This window comes from Paroedura picta, chromosome 7 (genome assembly GCF_049243985.1).
Source record: "Paroedura picta isolate Pp20150507F chromosome 7, Ppicta_v3.0, whole genome shotgun sequence".
NCBI lineage: Eukaryota > Metazoa > Chordata > Lepidosauria > Squamata > Gekkonidae > Paroedura > Paroedura picta.
Window position 1 is genome coordinate 95,920,074 of NC_135375.1, and position 20,625 is coordinate 95,940,698.

The 20,625-nt window shown below is 45.0% G+C and overlaps 1 protein-coding gene across 2 annotated transcripts in view; it reads left to right on the plus strand.

Moving 5' to 3' along the window:
- The window catches only part of LOC143841343 (stimulated by retinoic acid gene 6 protein-like), a 57,793-nt gene that overhangs the window by 1,686 nt on the left and 35,482 nt on the right, over positions 1 to 20,625 (plus strand). The window contains exons 2-3 of one of the 2 annotated variants that reach the window (XM_077345519.1): positions 18,041 to 18,125; positions 19,245 to 19,345. In XM_077345519.1, coding sequence (XP_077201634.1) covers positions 18,041 to 18,125; positions 19,245 to 19,345 — 186 coding nt within the window. The remainder of the gene's footprint in view (positions 1 to 18,040; positions 18,126 to 19,244; positions 19,346 to 20,625) is intronic. The other variant, XM_077345520.1, reaches the window with a different exon arrangement.

Genomic DNA, 20,625 nt, shown 5'->3' on the forward strand with positions numbered 1-20,625 from the left:
TCACGGCGGTTCACAGTAAAATATAAAATCACAGTAAAATCACATAAAACCCTATAAATACCCCATTATTACAATAAAAAGATGGCATTCTATTCTATAACTCTCCCCACTTTCCCCGCTTGTTCAGAGAGAGGTCGGACGTTAATTCTGTAAGAGAGAGAGGAGAGAAAGACTGGCCAATGGATTAGAGATCTTGGATGGAACCCGGGCTCTGCCCTGGCCTCAACCATACGCCTGGCGGAAGAGCTCCGTCTTACAGGCCCTGTGGAAAGATGGTAATTCAGACAGGGCACTTAGCTCCTCCAGGAGATCATTCCACCAGGTTGGGGCCAGGACCAAAAAGGCCCTGGCCCTGGCCCTGGTCGAGGCCAGGTGAATGTCCTGGGGGCCCGGGAATGTCAGATTCATACCTGCAGAGCGGAGAGCCCTGCAGGGGGCATAATATGGTATTAGTGAATGTTTGTGAGAGGCACTTATTTATGCAAAACACTAATTATTCCCTATTCAGATTCAGAAAACTGCACCTAAAATGCATCCTTTACAAGTTGGGATGCCAGCCTCCAGGTGGGCCCTGGGGAATCCCTAGAATAGCAGCTCCTCTCCAGGCTACAGGGATCAGTTCCCCTGGAGACAATGGATGCTTTGGAGGGTGGATACTTTGGTATTATGCCCTACTGAGATCTCTGGCTTCCCTAGGCTTCATCCCCAAATCTCAAGGAGTTTCCTAACCAGTATCCACTAATGCTACACTCCAGTCCCCTGCTGGTGGCAGGTATGGGGGAGGGGGCTAGCAGCCCTACTCACGAGCTCAAATTCAGAGTTAGCAAACACCGCAGAATGAATATTAACACACATTTTGGACTGTTTATTTCATAAAGCCTGCACTCCGGAATACTTTCCCTGGGCATAATGTCCATTAAATAATATAGAACTTCTTTTGAACAGAACTCCTTAGGATTGCTCTCAAAAACAACCAAATCTGCAGTTTTAAAATGTATTTTTTCTCAAATTCACTTAACAATAAAAACATACAATTTTCTCTCAAAAACCAACACAGCCCTCTCTCACCAGTACTTTGATACAACAATGCACATGCTGGGGCTCACAGATAGCCACATCTGCAATGTTGTGTTTTGCTGTCAAGTCACAGCTGACTTATGGGGACCCTGTAGGGCAGGGGTAGTCAAACTGTGGCCCTCCAGATGTCCATGGACTACAATTCCCATGAGCCCCTGCCAGCATTCCCAATCATGGGAATTGTAGTCCATGGACATCTGGAGGGCCGCAGTTTGATTACCCCTGCTGTAGGGGTTGAAAGGCAAGAGATGTCTGGAGGTGGTTTTGCATTGCTTCCCTCTGCATTGTGATCAGGCATGGACTTCCTTGGTGATCTTCCATTCAAGTACTAACCATGGTGGATCCTGCTTAGCTTTCAAGATTAGGCTATCCTAGACCAGGGGTAGTCAAACTGTGACCCTCCAGATGTCCATGGACTACAATTCCCATGAGCCCCTGCCAGCGAATGCTGGCAGGGGCTCCTGGGAATTGTAGTCCATGGACATCTGGAGGGCCGCAGTTTGACGACCCCTGATCCTAGAGTCAGGGCCATTTGCAATTACCATCAACGAAAGGAAGCAAATTGACTTCCATCCTTGGCAGGAGCCTATATCTTAGGAGCCTGGCTACTTTCCCTCAGTCAGTAGCTGTTTCATGGTAGGGAAGTATTGGGTTACATGTAAAAATTTAAAAAATCAATTTGGAAGCACAGAAGCTTTTCTCCCCCCCCCCTTTTTTTTTTTTTTGCAGTATCCCCAGTCTTCCATGTTCACAGTTAAGGGGGAAATGCTGTTCAGACAAATTACAAAGATGATTGGAGTCCAGTGGTAATAAGAGAAAGAATTTTTTTACTTACAAAAACACAGGCAGATCCTACATGGCATATCCATGTAGGTACATTTAAATAAACAGATTAACTTCAACAGATTAATAGATTAGCTTCAAAAAGGTTAACTTGCTACAGCTCCAAGCCCAGGTAAGAGAGGTCCTGTATAAGCAAAACAGAAGGCAAACAAGGGCTAAAGCAACTCAGTGACCCATGAGAGGGTGGGGCCAACTGCTGAGTGTAACCCCCCAGAGAATTCTCTTAACCCTTTCTCTCCCAGATCCTCTTGCGTGCAGTTACAATATCCAACAGGAAACATCTGCAAACCACAAGCCCCAACTGAGCAAGGGCCTTACCCCCTTTCCTGAACCATAAGGTTGATGCCACACTGCGGAACAGTGCTCCGAAGAGCCACAAGTGAAACGTCAAAGAGCCACACACAGCTTCCAAGCCATTTAAAGCATATCACTGGTTTAGCTGTGTAGATTTCTTGGCAAACTTCTAAACCTGGATTTGACTAGACTGACAATTGAAGAACCCAAGCAGAGTTTGAGGAGTTATGCAAAACAAAAGGTTCCCAGTCATACAGAGAGAAGTTTATACTTGAATGTTCATGAGTTCCTCAGATATCTGCCTGAATGCATTGAATTTAGGAGTGGTGATCCCATGTGAGATCCCTATGTAGTGTAATGGTTACAGCATTGAAGTCCAAATGGGATCATGACCTGGCGTGCCTTACCTCCATGGAAGAGGCAGCAGGGAGATTCAATGTAAGCAGTGACGCTTTTATTGCAGTGAGAGGTAACCCCAGCCAGAGTGCCAAGAACTTTTATATCAATATGCTAATTACTTTCTCAAGTATGTGTAAATCATCTTCAGCTTGTACAATCTCTACACAAGGTCTTCTGCGTAAATTTCATCATCGCACTACAGTCAGGATGCAACATATTGGTCACTGGGCAGGATTGGCCTGCCCATTTCTCATACAATAGCCTCTTTATAAGTTAGCCAGTTCCCACATTCTGGTTCATGTTTCCCAATATGCAGTCTGCAATCTGTGTATTGTTCTTCCATGATAGTTACAATTTTGGCTGGTGCCAAGCAGATGTTGCAGCCTTTGTCATGTTCTACAGAATAACGGTTTAACTTTATAGCATGGGGAACAAAGTGCGGCTCTCCAGATGTCCATGGACTACAATTACCATGAGCCCCTGCCAGAACCTTGCAGTTAATTCCACTGCTTACTACTCTGACCATGGAAATATTTTTCCTGCTATCTGGTATCATTCTACACGTAGTTTAAACCCATTACTGCCGGTCCTCTGCTGCCAATAGGAATCATTCCCTGCCCTTCTCCAAGTGACAACCTTTCAGATACTTCAAAAGAGCAATCATGTCCCCTCTTAACCTCCTCTTCTCCAAGTTGAACATTCCCAAGTCCCTCAGCCTTTCCTCACAGGGCTTGGTCCCCAGGCCCTGGATCATCCTTGTCACTCTCCTCTGCCCTCCCTCAATTTAGTTCAGTTCCTTTTTGGAGTGAGGCCTCCAGGTGCAGTCTGACCAATGCGGTATACAGTGGGACTATGACATCTTGTGATTTTGATGTGATGCCTCTGTTAATGCAGCCCAACACTGCATTCACCTGTTTTTACTGCCGCATCACACTGCTCATATTTTGCTTACAGTCCACTACCCCAAGATCTCATTCACACACACTGCCTCTCCCATCCAGTCTGCGTGCTTCTCATTTTTGTGGCCCAGATCTAGAACTCTGTATTTCTCCTTGTTGAATTGCATCTTGTTCTCATTTACCCACTTTTTCAGCCTGTTCAGATCTCGTTGAACTCTGTCTCTGCATTCTGGGGTGTACACTATTCCTCCAGTTTTGGTGTCACCTGCAAATTTAATAAGTAGTCCCTCCACCCTCTGATCCAGATCATTGATAAAAATGTTGAAACGTACCGGACCCAGTATTGATCCCCGTGGCACCCCACTGCTCACCTCCCTCCGATCCAGTGAAGAGAGAGAACCCGATAAGCCACTTGCTTTCTGTCTCTGGAGAAATCCTTTCATGATGTGCCCAGTGAAATTATGAAGCTGATTACTTCTGAGTCTCTTTGTAGAGTAATGAAATCTTTTGACTGAATTAACACATCTAATTGAATGATGGTGGATATTCATTAAGCTTCAGCAAATGCATCTACCCACGCCGTTGTGTTAATCTTCATTCCGTGTATCTGCTAAGGTCCACTATATCATGGGTAGTCAACGTGTGGTCCTCCAGATGTTCATGGGCTACAATTCCCATGAGCCCCTGCCAGCGTTTGCTGGTAGGGTCTCATGGGAATTGTAGTCCATGAACATCTGGAGGACCACAGGTTGACCACCTCTGCACTATATGACTGTTCAAAAAAAATTTAACCAGTTGGCTGGGCAAATATTGTTCGAGTAGAATCATAGAATTGGAAGTAGCCATAGAGGCCATCTAGTCCATCCCCCTGTTCAATGCAGGATCAGCCTAAAGCATCCGGGATAAGTATCTGTGGTTAAAAATGTGTATTATGGTAATTTATTATGAAGAGGCTCAAGACACATCTTTTATCTCACAATAACCCTGTGAGGTAGGATAGGTTGGAGGTGCGGGACTGGCCCAAGGTTACTCAGCATGCTTTCATGGCACAATGGTGGGATTTGAACCTGGATCTCCTGGACTTTAGTCTGATATGCTAACCACTACACTGTGCTGGCCTCATTAGAAAAATAACTCCCTCTTCCAAAAGTACCGTAGTAATCAGCAGGGTTGATATTTACAATAGAATTAACTGTTAAAAACAATAATCTGTTCCACTTAATTTTTCTGGTAAGGCCTTGGAGGAGGAGTGTGTCTCATGGCTTAATTGCCACTCAGCGCTTAACACCCACTCAGGGCGGGTGTCCCGCCCCTAAGTGTCTCCTCCTCCAACCGTCTGGCCTGTCTGTCCAGTGGCCAGCCCCCATCCCTGACCACCCCCTCCTCCTTCTACTTCCCCCCGAGGCTTGCAGGCTGCAGATCCCTGCTGCATGAGAGCTGCCCCTGCCGGAGAGTTCCCAAACAGCTGCCTGCAGCCTTTCCAGGTCCTGGGGGGAGGCCATCCACAGAGTTTTTCCACTCCCCCCCCCCATCTAGCGCCCATTGTATTCCTGAATGCAACAGGCTTGGCCCCTGATGGAGCATAAGTTGTTACCATGTTAGATATTGTTTCTTTAAATGCGAACAATTCACTAAGGAAGTCTCCCCTCTTGGCTTATATCCTAGAATGCCAGGGTCAGCATACAGTTGCAAAATGAAGCGCAACATGAAAAAAAATATCCAAAAGTCAGTTTTTAAATGCCAGTAGTGCTAAGTGAGAAACCTGCCCGTTCTTTCTATCTGGACTTGTCCGTGTGTGTTAGATAAGAGAAGACTCACAGGAAAATGTTTAGCACAATTTGAGCTTCTGGCAATTTTGTAGTTTTGACTGGAGGGAAAACAAATCAAGGCAGATCATTTTTTCCCCTAGTTTTCAGAGGGTGGTCCTGGGGGACTGCTGCTCTAACTCTTGGTTTCTGCCCAGTAAGGTTCAGCACAATTCTATCTTGTCCTGTGTGTTTTTCAAAACAATAACTTTCCAGGACGTTCAGAGTTCTTTAATATCATGATTAAAGATCAGCTTATCATAGTACAAGCTGAGAAAGTAAAATATGCACATCATTCAACATTACTGATCAGGTCGAAATTAGACTAAAATGTTACCAAAGCAACAATAAATAACATTATAAAATTCATGTTAGGGCACATTTCTGTCTTATTAGGCACGCAAGTCGGCCAGTTACTACTTTAGCAATACAATGGCTGACAGGGGGCGGAACGTCAGGCCTTTGTCTTGATTGAAGATGCAAAAGTGCTTCTTAGTGCAGCGATGCAAAGTTCATGAGCAAGGTCAGCTGGGGATAACATGGCCACTGTTGCTCTCTTTACAGCGCATTGCTATATTGACTTTGCCTAGGCCAAGCAAGTGTTCACAGAGTCATGATTGTAGGGGCACTAGGGTGCCATTCTAGCCCAGATATGAGGTTCATCGCTATGGGTAACAATTGGAGGTCTGTTGCCATGGGTAACACTCTAGAGGGGGCAGACCCCCTCCGCTGGCTTTGCGCTTGCCCAACAAGTCCAGGCTCCCTGGAATAGCCCCTGACAAGAAGTGGTTCTTTACTTCCCCAATGCTTCTTGGGTAGTCCAGGAGAGCAGATGTGAGCTTAGAAGGATGTAACTCTGGCTAGGTTCCAGCTTTTGACAGCCCAGGTGCACAGGCAAAGATGAAGAAAGCACAAAGCAGCAAGTGGCGTGGCCCTGTGGTGCTCAGAGACAACACTGCAAGGGCTACGCGCAGCTGGGATCTGACCAAAAGCACCAAGCATGGAAATCAGCTTACCCAGTCCAGTGGCACCGTTAAGACCTAGAATTAAACTTTATTGCTCTTAAAGGTGCCACTGGACACAAATTGAAGGTGCAATTTTTTTAAAAAAAGCTACTAAATTTCATACACAATAGATACTGTTTATTATACCCCGGAAGGAGAAATTCACTGGCCAGATTTACCCATCTGCCTTTTAAGAGTCACTGTAGATTATTGGGTTTTTAATATATTAATTCTTCTTTTTCTCCTTAATGTTCTTCTAACAGATATGTATATATTATTTCTTGTTCTCCGCGTATATGTAATTATAAGGAACAGTATTATTTTGAATTAAAGGCTGGTGAGACGATCCAGATAAATATATGTGGAATATTTGCTCCTCGTTGATAGATCCAAGCCCAACTCAAATGCTGGCTCATTCACATTCCTCTCCTCCTTCCATCTACACACCCCCATATCCAAATTGGTAAATATATACACCCTTTTCCCTGAAACTTGGGCATTTCCTACCTCATTTCTCCCTGCATATGTGTGTTAGTGTAGTTGCATATTGTTTATCCTGTGTGTTATTTTTTAATAAAGCTATATTCTTTATATTTAAATACTTGCTTTCTGCCTTGGGTTCCTCAAAGGGCGTAATCATCTCATAACATATTGGTAAAATGGTCTTCACTGTTTACCCCCCCTCTCGCTAAGCTAATCCCCCCACATTTTCTTGAGCAATTGGGGTAACTAGAGGCTGTTCCAGTCCACCTGGAGAAAGATATGGGAGGTGTGATAATCTCTCATGAGTTCAGCTGTGTCCTGTTATTTTATTTATCAGATGGCACGTATGTTCTGTAGCCATGAGATCCTAAGATTGTCCAGCAGCCAGGCAAGAGATGTCCAGAGGTGCTTTGCCACTGCCAACCCTGGTATTCCTTGGAGGTCATCTTTCCAAGCGCTAGCCGGGGCGACCCTGCTCAGCTTCTGAGGTCTGATAGGAACGGGCTTGCCTGGGCTCTCCAGGTCAGGTTACAGCTTTGTCCTGTTTCCCTGGGAAGAGGGGTAGGGATTTCCCCATTAGCAACAGCAGGTTCTCCTTCCCAGGAAGTTTTCTAGATGGTGTTGCTTGCTGTGAGGAGTTGGGGCTGGATCTGGGCCTCTGCCATTACATGGTGGGACTTGTGAATGGGAGCTGAGATTGCCAAGGAGAAGGAGAGGGGCTGGAGGCATCAGTCGGGAGGAGAGACGAAAAGAGGATAAATGAGAATGATCAGAACTCTTCCTCAAACTTGCTTTGCCTGCACTGGGTTTGCTTCTCCCAGGGAAGTGGAACTCTAGAGCAGGGGTAGTCAAACTGCAGCCCTCCAGATGTCCATGGACTACAATTCCCATGAGCCCCTGCCAGCAGTCCGTGGACATTTGGAGGGCCGCAGTTTGACTACCCCTGCTCTGAGGTTATTCAGCAGTTCCCCAGGGTGGTTTTCAGAAATTTGGGAGGCCTCAAACGTTACCTACCCCTACTGTTGCTCTATTTGTCTCTTTCTCCACAATGGAAACAGTAAATGATTGATTGGCAGGCTCCCAAAGCTTACTTCCTTGCCCACTTCTTTGGAGGGGTGCTTCACCACTTTTGGTTTTCCTCCAAGGTCAAAAGGTTGAAAATGGCTGCTCTAGGGTGCTCCAGTGCCAGGGGGAATCCCTGGCTCAACTCTTCCTCACAGCCCATCCACCTCAATGGATTCACAGGGGAATATTCATAAGAGTTTAAAACTCATTGATGTTCATGGAAATCTTTTGAGAAGCATCAAAATAGTTAGCTTGCTAATATCTAGGGGCACACAGATTCCCCTTAAAGATTAATCCAACACATTTAGGATAGTTTCCAGAGAGATTCCAACAACAAACCAGGAACAAAGCCACTTGTTCTGGGCCAATTTTAATACATTTTGCAGGCCTTCATATCAAGGAGCTCCCAATGGATTCTGAATTGGCAGCTTGCCATGGGAAGAAAAACAGCCTGGCTTCCAGTTAGTCATGCTGGAAGTCCAAATGTTGAGCAGAAGATCCTGCCTTGGCTGGAAATAAAGGAAGCTACACTAGCTGGAAGAAGCAAGCAACAATTCACAAATCCAGGCACAATCAAATCTTTCCCGCCAATTTTTTCCAGACTCTGTGCTGTTGTGTTGACGCTAAGTTGATTTTAGAGGCATCACCCACAGTTAGCAAACACTAATTGTGTGAATTCCTGCTTTGACATTTTCACCCAGGAGATGAGAACAAAAGTGCATGTCACTTGAACTTCTGCCAGTTCACGCATTATAGCATTCAAGAGAGGGTAAGTGGAGAGAAGGATATTTCAGTGCATTTAGTTTTTTAAGATACCGATTAGTGAAATGCCCATGAGCCCTGTTCTCCTTTGCTTCCTTCGACGCCCCTGCTGCCAGTTTATGGCATCAACGAGATCTAGTCAGGGTCTAGTCAGCAGGTTTCTGAGTCCATCTAAGACAGCCTTTCTCAACTTTTCTACCACTGAGAAACCCCTGAAACATTCTTCAAGCGTCGAGAATCCCCAGAAGTGGCGCGATCGTGCAGAATATGTTTGGGAAGCATGGCTGTGGACACGCCCACCCAGGGCCCCTCCCCTTCCCACCCCCTCCAGGCACATTATTAGCTACTTTGAGAGGGGGGGAGCAGGTTGATATGACCGTATATGGTCATATCCCCTGATAAGTGTTTAACCAATTTAAAAAACACATTAAAATCAATTCTATCCATTTGGGAAACCCTTCCAGGGCTATCATGAAACCCTGGTTGAGAAAGCCTGGTTTAGGTTAATTCCTAAGCCAGTGGCTGCCAAATTCTTGATGTCCACACACTATAATTCCCAAAAGCCCCTGCCAGTATCCATGGCCATTTTGGGAGAATGGGTCAACATGAGCATATATGGTCATATCACCTCAATACATTAACACATCTTTAAAATCTATAAAAAAATTAACTCCCTCCCATTTGGGAAACCCTTCCAGGGTCGTCAAGAAATCCCAGGGTTTCACAAAACTCTGGTTGAGAAAGCTTGACCTAAGGGCCAGCCTTGCAAGATGCTCCGTCTTGCCTTCAGCTCTTGTAGAGGGTCGCTGTAAGAACATTCCCCTTACACTGAGACAATGTTTTTGTGGGAGTGGCAAAATTGATACAAGAGAGCATATATTGTTCCACTGCCCTGCTTTTGTAGACATTTGTAGCAACTTGGTTGCCAGAACATCATGATGTAGATCGAGCAAAGAGGCTGCTAAGTGATGAGTCCCTCCAGGTGACAACTCAGCTGGCTAAGTTTTGTGCCGCCGCCATAAAAATCCTATGCTCCAAAGTAGCATAGTTTTAAGTCCTATTTTATGATCTGTTTTAAATTGTATTATATTAAATGACCATATTCTTTGGGTCTCTTATGTATCGACTTCATGTAACTTGGTCTGAACGACTGTAATAAAATTTGATCATCTCCCAAGAACCACTCATAAGGACCAATAACTTCAATGTGACAAACAGGGACATGTTAATGGTGCAATTACGTCTGAACTTGAGATAGATGTCCAAGGCCCTGCTCAGGGATTTGGTAGCCCGCCCAGCAGGATGTAATGCAGCATTTCAAGTGTGCATTATGATTTGGGTTGCCAGCTCTGGGTTGGGAAATTTTGGGGTAGAGCCAGAGGAGGGCAGGGTTTGGGCCAGGGAGGGACCTCAGTGGAGGATAATGCTATGTCCAGCCCTTTTCTGCAGGGGAACTGATTCTGTTTGTCTTGTGATTAGTTGTAATAGTGGGAGATTTCTGGGTCCCAGTTGGAGGCTGGAAACCCCATTTATCCCCGGGGGGAGGGAGAAATAAGACTTTAAATTCCAGAGTCCAAAGTTATCTAATGGCACTAGACATGTAAACTTCCTGAAAACTTGAAGCCTTGGGTGAAAGAAAACTTACACGATTTTCCCTCCTGGGTTTTATTTCCACGAAGAAATACCAGATATTTTTGGGGAAATATATGCAATACTTAGTTATTTCATTGCTTTATCAACATAAAAACTATAATGACTGAGTTAGCATGCAAACCTGAACCACTTGGCATGTGTATGGAGTTTAGAAGCCTAAAAGAGCCAGCTTGGTGTAGTGGTTAGAATGTGGACTTCTTATCTGGCAAGCCGGGTTTGATTCCCCACTTCTACACATGCAGCCAGCTGGGTGACCTTGGGCTCGCCACAGCACTGAGAAAGCTGTTTTGACAGTGCAGTCGTCGTCTTCTTCTGCTTCTTCTGCTTCCCTTCCTAAGAGCCGTCTTCGAGAGGCAGAAGAGCTGCTTAGGCAGGAGGAAGAATCTGACTCAGCTGAGTGGCACATGACCATAGATTACCCTGAGGGAACCAGTTTCATAATTCATAATATGATTAGCAGCATGTTGGGATATGATTACACTTTATAAGGAGAGAGGCCATGGCTCAGTGGGAGAGCGTCTGCTTGGTCTGCAGAAGGCCCCAGGTTCATGGACCAAGAGTCTGGTGCAGTACAAGCAAATAATTATAGGCAGCCACAGGAAATGGTTGCAACATCAGTGAGAGAAAAAACACTGTGGCATAGCTGGCAAAACCAACCCAAAAATGCAAAGATTGTCTTCTTTATTATTCCAATATGCGACAAGGTTCTGGTATTGAAGATCTTGTTTCACCTTTGCTTTGCCATAGCATATTTCATCTGAAAAGTCATGAAATGTGAGAAATACAGACAGTAAAATCTGAGCCAGTATAACACCTAGAAGGACAAGAGTTAAATGTCAACAGCTGAAGCCAATGTATTATCATACATGCCATAACCAACTAACTGAGCAAAACCTGTCATATTTAAGCAACAGCAATGTCCTTGGAAATGTACACTGGGCCTACCACGCTGTAATGGTAAACATTAAAATCTCCATACCAAACATTTTGATTGGGCAAAATTTTGTCTTAAAAAAAAGCATTTCATTTATTCCTGATCCTGAAAGGGGAAAAATATTGCATAAGAGTCCTCCCCCTGGATTTTCCCCTATTGCAAATTTATCCATAAGAAGGCTTTCTGGGAAATAACAAAAGGGGGAAGAAACCCAACCTGAAAATCAAGCCAGGAACCAAAAATGAACTGTTTCTGACCACCCTGAAATGTTCTTCGTATCTCTAGCTACCTAGCTGGAAACCTTAATTCTGCAGTTGATGAGGCATCGCTTAAGGGGTCTGTCATAACCTTTCACAACATTCTCACTGATGTGCCGGAACCCAGCTGACTTAGCAGTAGAAGAATGCCCGTATGCAGGAGCTTGTTCTATTTCTTTTAAGAGAGCTGATATTTCTTTCCTGTCTTGGATCTCTGCCAGATGCTTTGAGCTGTCACTAAACCACTGCCGAGAAAGCCTGGTGCCTGGTAGTCTGTAACTCCCTCCTTTTGTGAATCTTCCTTTGCTCGTTTAATTTTCCTTTTCCCACATAGCCTGTGGCAGGGATGGGCAAACTGTGGCTCTCTAGATGTCCATGGACTACAATTCCCATGAGCCACAGTTTGGCCATCCTTGGCCTGTAGCTTGCCTCCTCCTGCGGGAGCTTCTTGCCTCAGTACTGCCTGCCATTCTTGTAGGGGGATACAACAAACAAACTGGGGTATACAGTAAATGGAGAATACCAGGAAAAATAGGAGTGTGTGTGTGTGTTTAATCGTGACTCTAAAACTATAGTAAATAATGCTTTAGAAAGTGCAAACTAGTCATTTATAAAGCATTGTCAAGACAATAATTAGTAACAACCAAACAATACTATAAATGTGCGTACAATAATACAATACAAAAACATTTCAGGCAGCAGTTCAACAGGTTAGTTCCAACAAGTCCAAATAAGGATCCCGCAGTCCCCCGTTTTGCAGGGTCACTTACACAGTGGACCCAACAGAAGTAATAATATTTTTAAGTTCCTCGAGGGAATAAATTACAATTTGCCTTAAAAGAATTCTCCAAAAAGTGAACTAGTTTATTACTTGAATGGTACTTTTTCAAGCTGTACATACCCTGCTCAGTGATCCAGGGAAAGATGAAACAATAACATCATTGGCAACACACTGACATCATTTCCAGCATGACTAGGAGTGGCATCAGACTCTCAGGATGGCAGCTATGACCCTCCCCATATTTCCTGCTTCTCAGCTGAGCAGCTGTGGGAATGGCCAGAAACCCCAGAAGTGGTGTGGTCATGCAGAATACAGTCGGGAAGCATGCCTACCTGTAAGCCTAATTTTTCATACATTCAACCATGACCATTTTTTTGGTCCCTGTACAAGACCACCCTATGCGTATATAAGTCTGTGTTTGAAATCCTACAAAACCAACATACATCTTGTGGATTTTTATACATCTTGTGGATTTCCCCCCCCCCCCATTTATGTGGTGTCAGGTATCATTGATAAAGAATTTTCAGTAAATTTTCTCTAAATAAGAAAGAGACATGCTTCTACAGATATTGTGCAATCCAGGTCATCTACCCATTTAAGTTGAAAAAATACTTTTTGAACATTAGATTAGTATAGACCAGGGGGCATGCATGTGTGTGGGGAAAGGGCTAAACACACCCAACAAGAAGAGTTGTCTGCTTTGTGGCCAGGATCCAGGATTAAAGAGACAAAACAGAGGTTGTGGAGCAAGATGCAAATGGGGCAAGATTTGAGATCAGCCCTGCAGTACCTGGGACAGTTCTCAAGCCGCTGACAAGGGGCCACACTCTGTACCAGGGACTGTACCAGGTTTTTAATCCTCATCTCTACCCCAGAGACTGCGCCAGTGCTGAGGAGTGAAGAATTTTAGAGCAGTGATCCCCTTCCTTTGAACCTTCTATTCTATTTCCTTCATTCTGGATGAATTTGGTACTTATACATAAAGCTGTCTTATCTGTCCCACTATATATTTCTGGTAATGCCTTGGAGGAGGAGCGTGTCTCATGGCTTAAGTGCCACTCAGTGCTTAACACCCAATCAAGCAGCTGTCCCGCCTTAAGTGCTCCCTCCTCCAACTGGCTTGCCTATCTGTCCAGCAGCCAGCCAATCGCCTTCCGTTCCCCGCCTCTGACCACCCCCTCCTCCTTCCATTTCCTTCTGAGGCTTGGAGGCTGCAGATCCCTGCCACGTGAGAGCTGTCTCTGCCTGTGAGTTCCCTAAGAGCTGCCTGCAGCCTTTCCAGGTCCTGAAGGGAGGGGGAGGCTGTCCACAGAGTTCTTCAACTCCACCGCCCTAATCCCTAATGTTGGATTCCTGAATGCACTGGGCTTGGCTCCTAGTAGTAAATAAGACCCTAGGTCAAGGGTGGCCAAACCATGGCTCTCCAGATGTCCATGGGCTTTAATTACCATGAGCCCCTGCCAACACCATGCCACACTTTGGCTCCAATGTACCTAGGTCCATCAAGGTTAGCGTTGGCTACTTAGAAGGGGAGCCCCTCTCCAAGATCTTAAGCAGAGTTCTTTAACATCATCTACTGCCTGGTCTTTTTAACTGGAGACACTGGGGATTGAACTGGGAACTTTCTTCACGCCAAGCAGATGCTGTCCCACTGAGCCACATCCCCTTGAAGTGTTCCTTGAGACAAAAGCATGGTGATGAGAGGTTCTAATGGCAAGGCATGTCTCCGTGTGGGTTGATTCTAAATCTGTGTTTTTCCAACTCGGAGCACTAGCTGGTTGTGTTGGGCTTTGTGTTTGCAATCCATACCACCTGACACATAAGATTTCTAGTGCCTCTCCTCTGAGTTAGTGTCCTGGTCCCTGCTCCTTGGTTATGGTGTTCTAGGCTAATAATTCCTGAAGTATGTGAACACACATGAAGCTGCCTTGTACTGAATCAGACTGATGGTTCATCAAGGTCAGCATTGTCCTCTCAGATTGGCAGCCGTTCTCCAGGGTCCTTCACACCACCCACTGATTGGTTCTTTTAACTTAGGATTTCGCAACATGGGCGGTATGCCCCCCCAGGCAGTGGAATGATCCAGAGGGGCAGTGAGGAATTTTGGAGCAGTAGGGGGGGCAGCAGTCTCACTTCCTGCTGCACCTGGGTTTTCCTAGCAAGAGACGTTCCAAGGTGGCTTGCAGTTGCTTGCCTCTGGGTAGTAGTGACTCTGGATTTTCTTGGTGGTCTTCCATCACAGCGCTGACAAAGGTCAACCCTGCTTAGCTTCCTGAAGAAAACGACAACTTCAGAAGGTGGGCTGGATGGGACCATATTCCTTGCTGAGCTCCTTCCCCTCCTCACCCTCTGTCCATCCCACACTCTATCCCAGATCTCGAGGAATTTTTTAACCCAGCGTTAGCAACCCTTTCCCAGAAGTCTCCATCTTTGGGAGGCTGGAAAAGCCTTCTCCTAATTGCCCTTGGCCATGGGATTTTCCATTGCTTGCCTCCCCTCTCTTTCCCTGTCTGTCTTTCTTCACAATGAGGATCCAAAGTATGTTTACAAATGACTTTTATGTATACATGGCCGCTGCGCAACAATCAACAATATAGGCAACATAGTGTGTTTAGAATTTGCATTAGGCCTAATACCAGGAAAGAGGTGTGTGTTCATGTGTGTAGGGGTGTGTGTGGGTGGGTGCACTAGGGATGTGGGCTGGGAGCCAAGGGGGTGGCAGCCTGATCAAGTTTGGGAACCGTTCTGGAAATGCCAGTGATAGAACTTATGACCTTCTTCACCCCAAACAGAGATGCTTCCAATTGTCAGAATCCTGACGGTTCTTCCATGATTGAATGCCTACGTGGGCCTTGCTTTGCTCATATTATATCATACTGTAACCATTTTGCTTGTCTGCTGTAACTTTCTAGATTCTAGCCTCTGTCTGTTTCCCCAAGGTCAGTCTCCCATGCTGGCCTTATCTGTATGCTAGTTGGCTGAGTTCCCAGACTCGGCACTTGGGTTGCTTCTTGTCTTGATACCCTTGTTACCAACAGCTACCAATTAGGGGGGGTCATGTGGGTCTTATAATGCAGCAGTCCCCAACATTCTTGTAGTCGGGGACCGCCTCCGAGGGTGGGAGAGAGCCGGCGGCCCGGCCACTGCAGCTGCACGTAAACGCGCACGCATAGTTGCTGCGCATGAGCATTTTCGCCACTAGGTGGCGCTAACATGCATGCGCATAACTGCCGTACGTGCGCGTTTTCGCCAGCAGGGGCGCAAACACGCATGCACGGCGGCTCCGCGCATGCGCGTTTGCGTCGCTGCGCGGGGAGGGGAAGGCAGGCGCGGCCGCTGGCGGCCCGGTACCATGGCCTTAACAGCCTCTGTTATAATGTACTGCTTGGCCTGGCTTAGCCAGAACTGTCTTTGAGTTTTCAGTATTGACACAGCTTGAATAAAGATTCTAACTTGAAAACAGTGGAACTCTTATTTACAAGTCTGAGATCCTGACACCAATAAAGCACAGCAGGTTCCCAAGGGGTGCCCAAGTATTTTAGTGTGCTGCAAGAAGGGAAAGCATTAAATAATTAAAGATTTGTGTTAGATTATGATGAAATCAGCTGGAAAATGGGTGGGTCTAACCCCCCACTCTTTCGTTTTCCCCCCAGATCAGATTGGTAAATACATTGATGAGAAAATATGATGGGCTGAGAATGACATCATCCTTTGAATTATTGATCACGGCTCCAAAAATCTAGGAGCTGTATTGCTAAGATATTTATTATTAATATAGATGATAGCCCCTCAAGTTATATTTAAAAATGAGCAAGAGATTAATATTGGTATGGAAAAATGGAGTTGGATCTGGGAAAGCATTAGGCCTTGGGGTATTTCAACTGGTCTTAAATAATTTTTAAAGAGTAAAATGCTATTTCAGTGGTATCTGAATCCCCACACACTATAGCACTCATTTCTAATTCATTGTGGGATAAATGGCAGAGATATGGGTCATAATTTGCTGATACATTTAATGTTTTTTGACCGTGCTGTAAGATATACAAGTGTTTTGGAGAACGGGGGGCCTAGTAAAATGCTAGGTTATCAACATACCCCCCGAAGCTAATACTGCTAATATACTTTAAAGGCTATGTGGATCCCACATATCTGAAGCTAGTTTTACATTTGTTCATTACCACCAAAATGATTAGAACTGGAAAGTGGGAAAAAGGGCAGAATGAATGGTTTAATAAAATCTAGTGTGCTGCTTTTTTGACATGACAAACAGGTTATTAGAGGACCCAAAAGAGCAATTGTTTTTAAAACAATTTCCTTTATTGTAACCATATGCTTATGATTTTTAAAAATCTTCCCAATAACCCTGTTGCTATTATTGGTGTGTTCTACTGCATGTGTGAGTGTCCAAACCCGGTCTCAGTCAAACTATCAGAAGGGCGTTTGTTCCACAGTCCCAGGTCTGGGGACAGGGAAATCCAATATTTCTTTCCGAGGACTGGTAGGCTGGAAACTCGCATCTTTGACAGATTCCAGTCTGAGGTTCAGCATTCCAGAGGTCAGGCAGGCATGATAGTCTAGTCAAAGAAGTCAAAGCATTCAGAACTTAAGCAAAGAGGTATCAACATATAATGTACAATGCATCCATATACCCCACAGCAACAGCCCTCTAGAGGTTTTATAGTTAAACAGCAGCTGCTCAGTCCTGCAACAACTCATCGTCACTTTCAGCAGGTAGCCATGAGGCAGGTGCTTCTCCTCTTAGCCTATAGCTGGGCTTTCAACCTGCATCATCACCTCTCTGATGGTGCAAGTGATCCTGAAGGGCTGGAGACAGGCAGCTGGCTTTCATCTGCTGAATCAGAGCTAGGTGTGTGTGTGTGGAAGTGACTCTGTGCAAACTCTTGGCTGTAAGTCTTGCATGTTTGCAGCTCCTCTTGTTTGTTGACTTCTGCTGCCTCTGGCCTGGCCCCTTCATCCTCTGAGGAGTCCTCAACATTGCTGAGACCTGGCTGACCCATGTCAATTAGCTTCTGAAAGCCCATGGATACCAGTCAGAAAGTGGCAAGGGTGCTGCAGAGACAGAACTCAGGATGCATTGGTACAACATACATTGTAATCAGCTTGCTTAGAGCAGAGAAGAAATGCTTAAGGACAGAAAATTAGTATCTATGGAGGGATAAAAATCTTCTCTCCCTGTTATTCAGAAAAATGAACCCCTCAGGCTCGAGAGCGCATACCCCAAAAATATGATTGGTCTCCAAGGTGTTCAAATCTAGGTGTTCTATATTTAGAAGCAGTCAGCTTCTTCATCCCAATGTGAGAAGGCAACATCAGAGGAAAGGTCCTGTGCCTTGTCTGTTTGCCCTCCTCTGGTTGACCATTATAGAAAACAGGATGCAGGACTAGATGAGTCACTGGTCTGATCCAGTGGTACACCCCTTGTTGTAAAAAGAGGGCAGGGGAGAGGCTTAAACCTCCTTTCGCTAGTGCTGTTGCTTTACGACAGGGGTAGTCAAACTGCGGCCTTCCAGACGTCCATGGACTACAATTCCCATGAGCCCCTGCCAGAGAACGCTGGCAGGTGATCATGGGAATTGTAGTCCATGGATATCTGGAGGGCTGCAGTTTGACTACCCCTGCTTTACAGCATGGGGTGGTCCAGTCACAAATATCCCTATTGCATCTGCACTGGTCTTCAGCGATGTTGGGTTATAAGAAGATACGTTTTTTGGGGGTATTGAAATCTGTATATACTTCTAACTCTGTTTATCTTTGTTTTATAAGCAGTGAGGATGACAACTTGGCCAACTTCACCTGCCACAGTTTAATAGACATGGAGCAGTACCTGCATTACTCGCTTGTCCCATCTGTAAGTAGATCGAAAACCCCTGGCCATTGTTGACTGCTTGGTCTTCTCTGATTGGTGGTTTTTACCCAGCCTTCTGCAGATTTTGTGGTGTGGTCTTCCTCTTCTGCTGAAGCCTGTGCGTTCTCCTTCCCAGATTTTTGTTTTTAAGGGTCCCTGGAGCCTCAGGAAAGGCATGGGAGCAAAGTTTGTAGGGAATCTGAAGTGGGGAGTGAGAAGGAAATTGCCATCTTGTTCCTATAAGCCAGTGGTTCTCAACCTTCTTAATGCCACGATCCTTTAATACAGTTCTCCCCCCCTCAATCTAGCACCCATTGTGTTCCTGAATACAATGGGCTATGACCCTAGTAGAATCATAGAGTTGGAAGAGATCTTCAGGGTCATCTGGAGAGCCAGCATGGTGTTGTGGTTAGGAGTGCGGACTTCTAATCTGGAGAGCCGGGTTTGATTCCCCGCTCCTCCCCCACGTGCAGCCAGCTGGGTGACCTTGGGCTCACCACAGTACTGATAAAGCTGTTCTGACTGGCTCAGTCTCAGATTTTGGAAGGGTGGCCCTGGCTAGTATTTGGATGGGAGACCACCAAGGAAGTTGCTACACAGAGACAGACAAGGGCAAACCAAAACAGCCAGTTAAGATTTCTAAAAAGTAGCCCTTGTAGAGCTATTAGAGATTACACTCACTAAGGAAACTCAAGTCTCTGTTTAAGCCAGGGCGGCCTCTAGTATTTAATCTTTTTGAAGAGTTCTAGTTTAGCATTTCATTTGAAATAGATGGACAATCTGGTATACATATATTCTGCCGGATATACCTTTGAGAGAAAGAATCTGTCCAGTGGCTTAATTAAAGATCAAAAGTTTAAGAGTCTCCATTATCCAAGTCCACTTGGACTCTGCCAGAGTGGCAAAACGAGTCTGTTCTTGTTAATCATTTGAAAATATAAGTAGGCTAACACTCTTCTGTTATGGAGAGTCAAGGCCGTACCTTTGAGAGCACTTTCTAGCTTCTTGATTCCTCGTGGGCTAGTAGAGCTTTTGCAGATCTGATGCCCATTATCCTGCATTAGTTTCTGAAGATTCATCACTGCCCGCACTAACCTCCGTGGCTTTTCTCCCGATTTGTAGGTCATCATCATTATAGTGCTGTCCTGCCTTGAAAGGCGATTAAGAAGATGGAGCATCGATGGAAAACTGAACAAACTCTATGGACGTTGTGGGGTCGTAATGTGAGTTGAGAAGTCTGTATGGTTCCTTTAATCCTTTTGCCCAAAAGACTGGTCCAGCAAGGGGGATTTAATGTGTGAAAAAGGCAGCTTTTCTTTCTAAGGCTTGCCAGTTTCAGGTTGGGAAGTACCTGGAGATTTTGGGTGTGGATCCTGAGGAGGGCAGAGCTTAGAGAGGAGAGGGACTTCATTGCTGTAAAATCCATCTTCCAAAGCAGGTGTTTTCTCCATGGGAACTGATCTCTGTTACCTGGAGATCAGTTGTAATCCCAGGAGATCTCTAGCCACTGCTTGGAGGTTGAGAAAATCCTGTGAGGAGCAAAAGATAGGAAAGAATGTTGATTATAATGTAATTTATTTGGACACAAAAGTCCTTACAAAATCAACTTAAAGTGTGTTCTTCAGACTGGTGAAACCTTTATTATTATTGTTGTTGTTGTTGTTGTTGTTGTTATCGCAACGGAAGAAATCACAACCAAACTCCACCCCCCCCAACCATCACCCCCAAGAGTGGTCAGGGGATTGATCTCAGTCCACCATGATTAACCCAGGGGCGGGGGGGATCTTGATTTCCAGAATAGGCTTGAATAGCTACCGTTTAAAGCTATTTTCTGGAAATATAACCCTTTCTTCAGAAAACATTTAATCTCTGTTAAAAACGAAAGACAGTAAACAAGATCAGAACAACAACCTATGTCTGTGTACAATTAACTGTTGTATATCACATAAAAAGTATCTCTTACTGCGCCAATAGAGTTGAACAAGAGACTGGGTTTCTCTTCCCCCTAGGCATTGAGTCCCTGCAGTGCAGCCCACTTAAATGCTGATCTACAACTGGAAACATTTACAAGGGCTGTGAGCAATATCTGCTGGGTGTTTTTCTTGAAACAAAGGGTCCTTACAGTTAAAAGAGAATTCAGTTCTGTTATTCAAACCTGAAGGCATGAGGGTATTGAAAATCAAAATGTATTCCATTTCCTTCTTGAGTAGAAGCTTATCTATATCTATTTTTTAAAATGTGGCTTAGACTATGTGGAGGTTGTCAACTATTTTGCCAAAAATTCTGGCCAGGTTCTTTATTGGATCTGGCTACAACTAGGCACTCAATGGAAAAGGGGGAATCTTCTCCTGTATTAGGCAGGCAAGAATAGCACAGGAGCATAAATTCACCTCAATTAGCAGGGCCCATTTTGCACACGCTAGATAATGTGCTTTCAATGCACTTTCAAAGTAGATTTTCCTGTTCTGCACAGGAAAATTCAGCTGCAAAAGCACACTGAAAG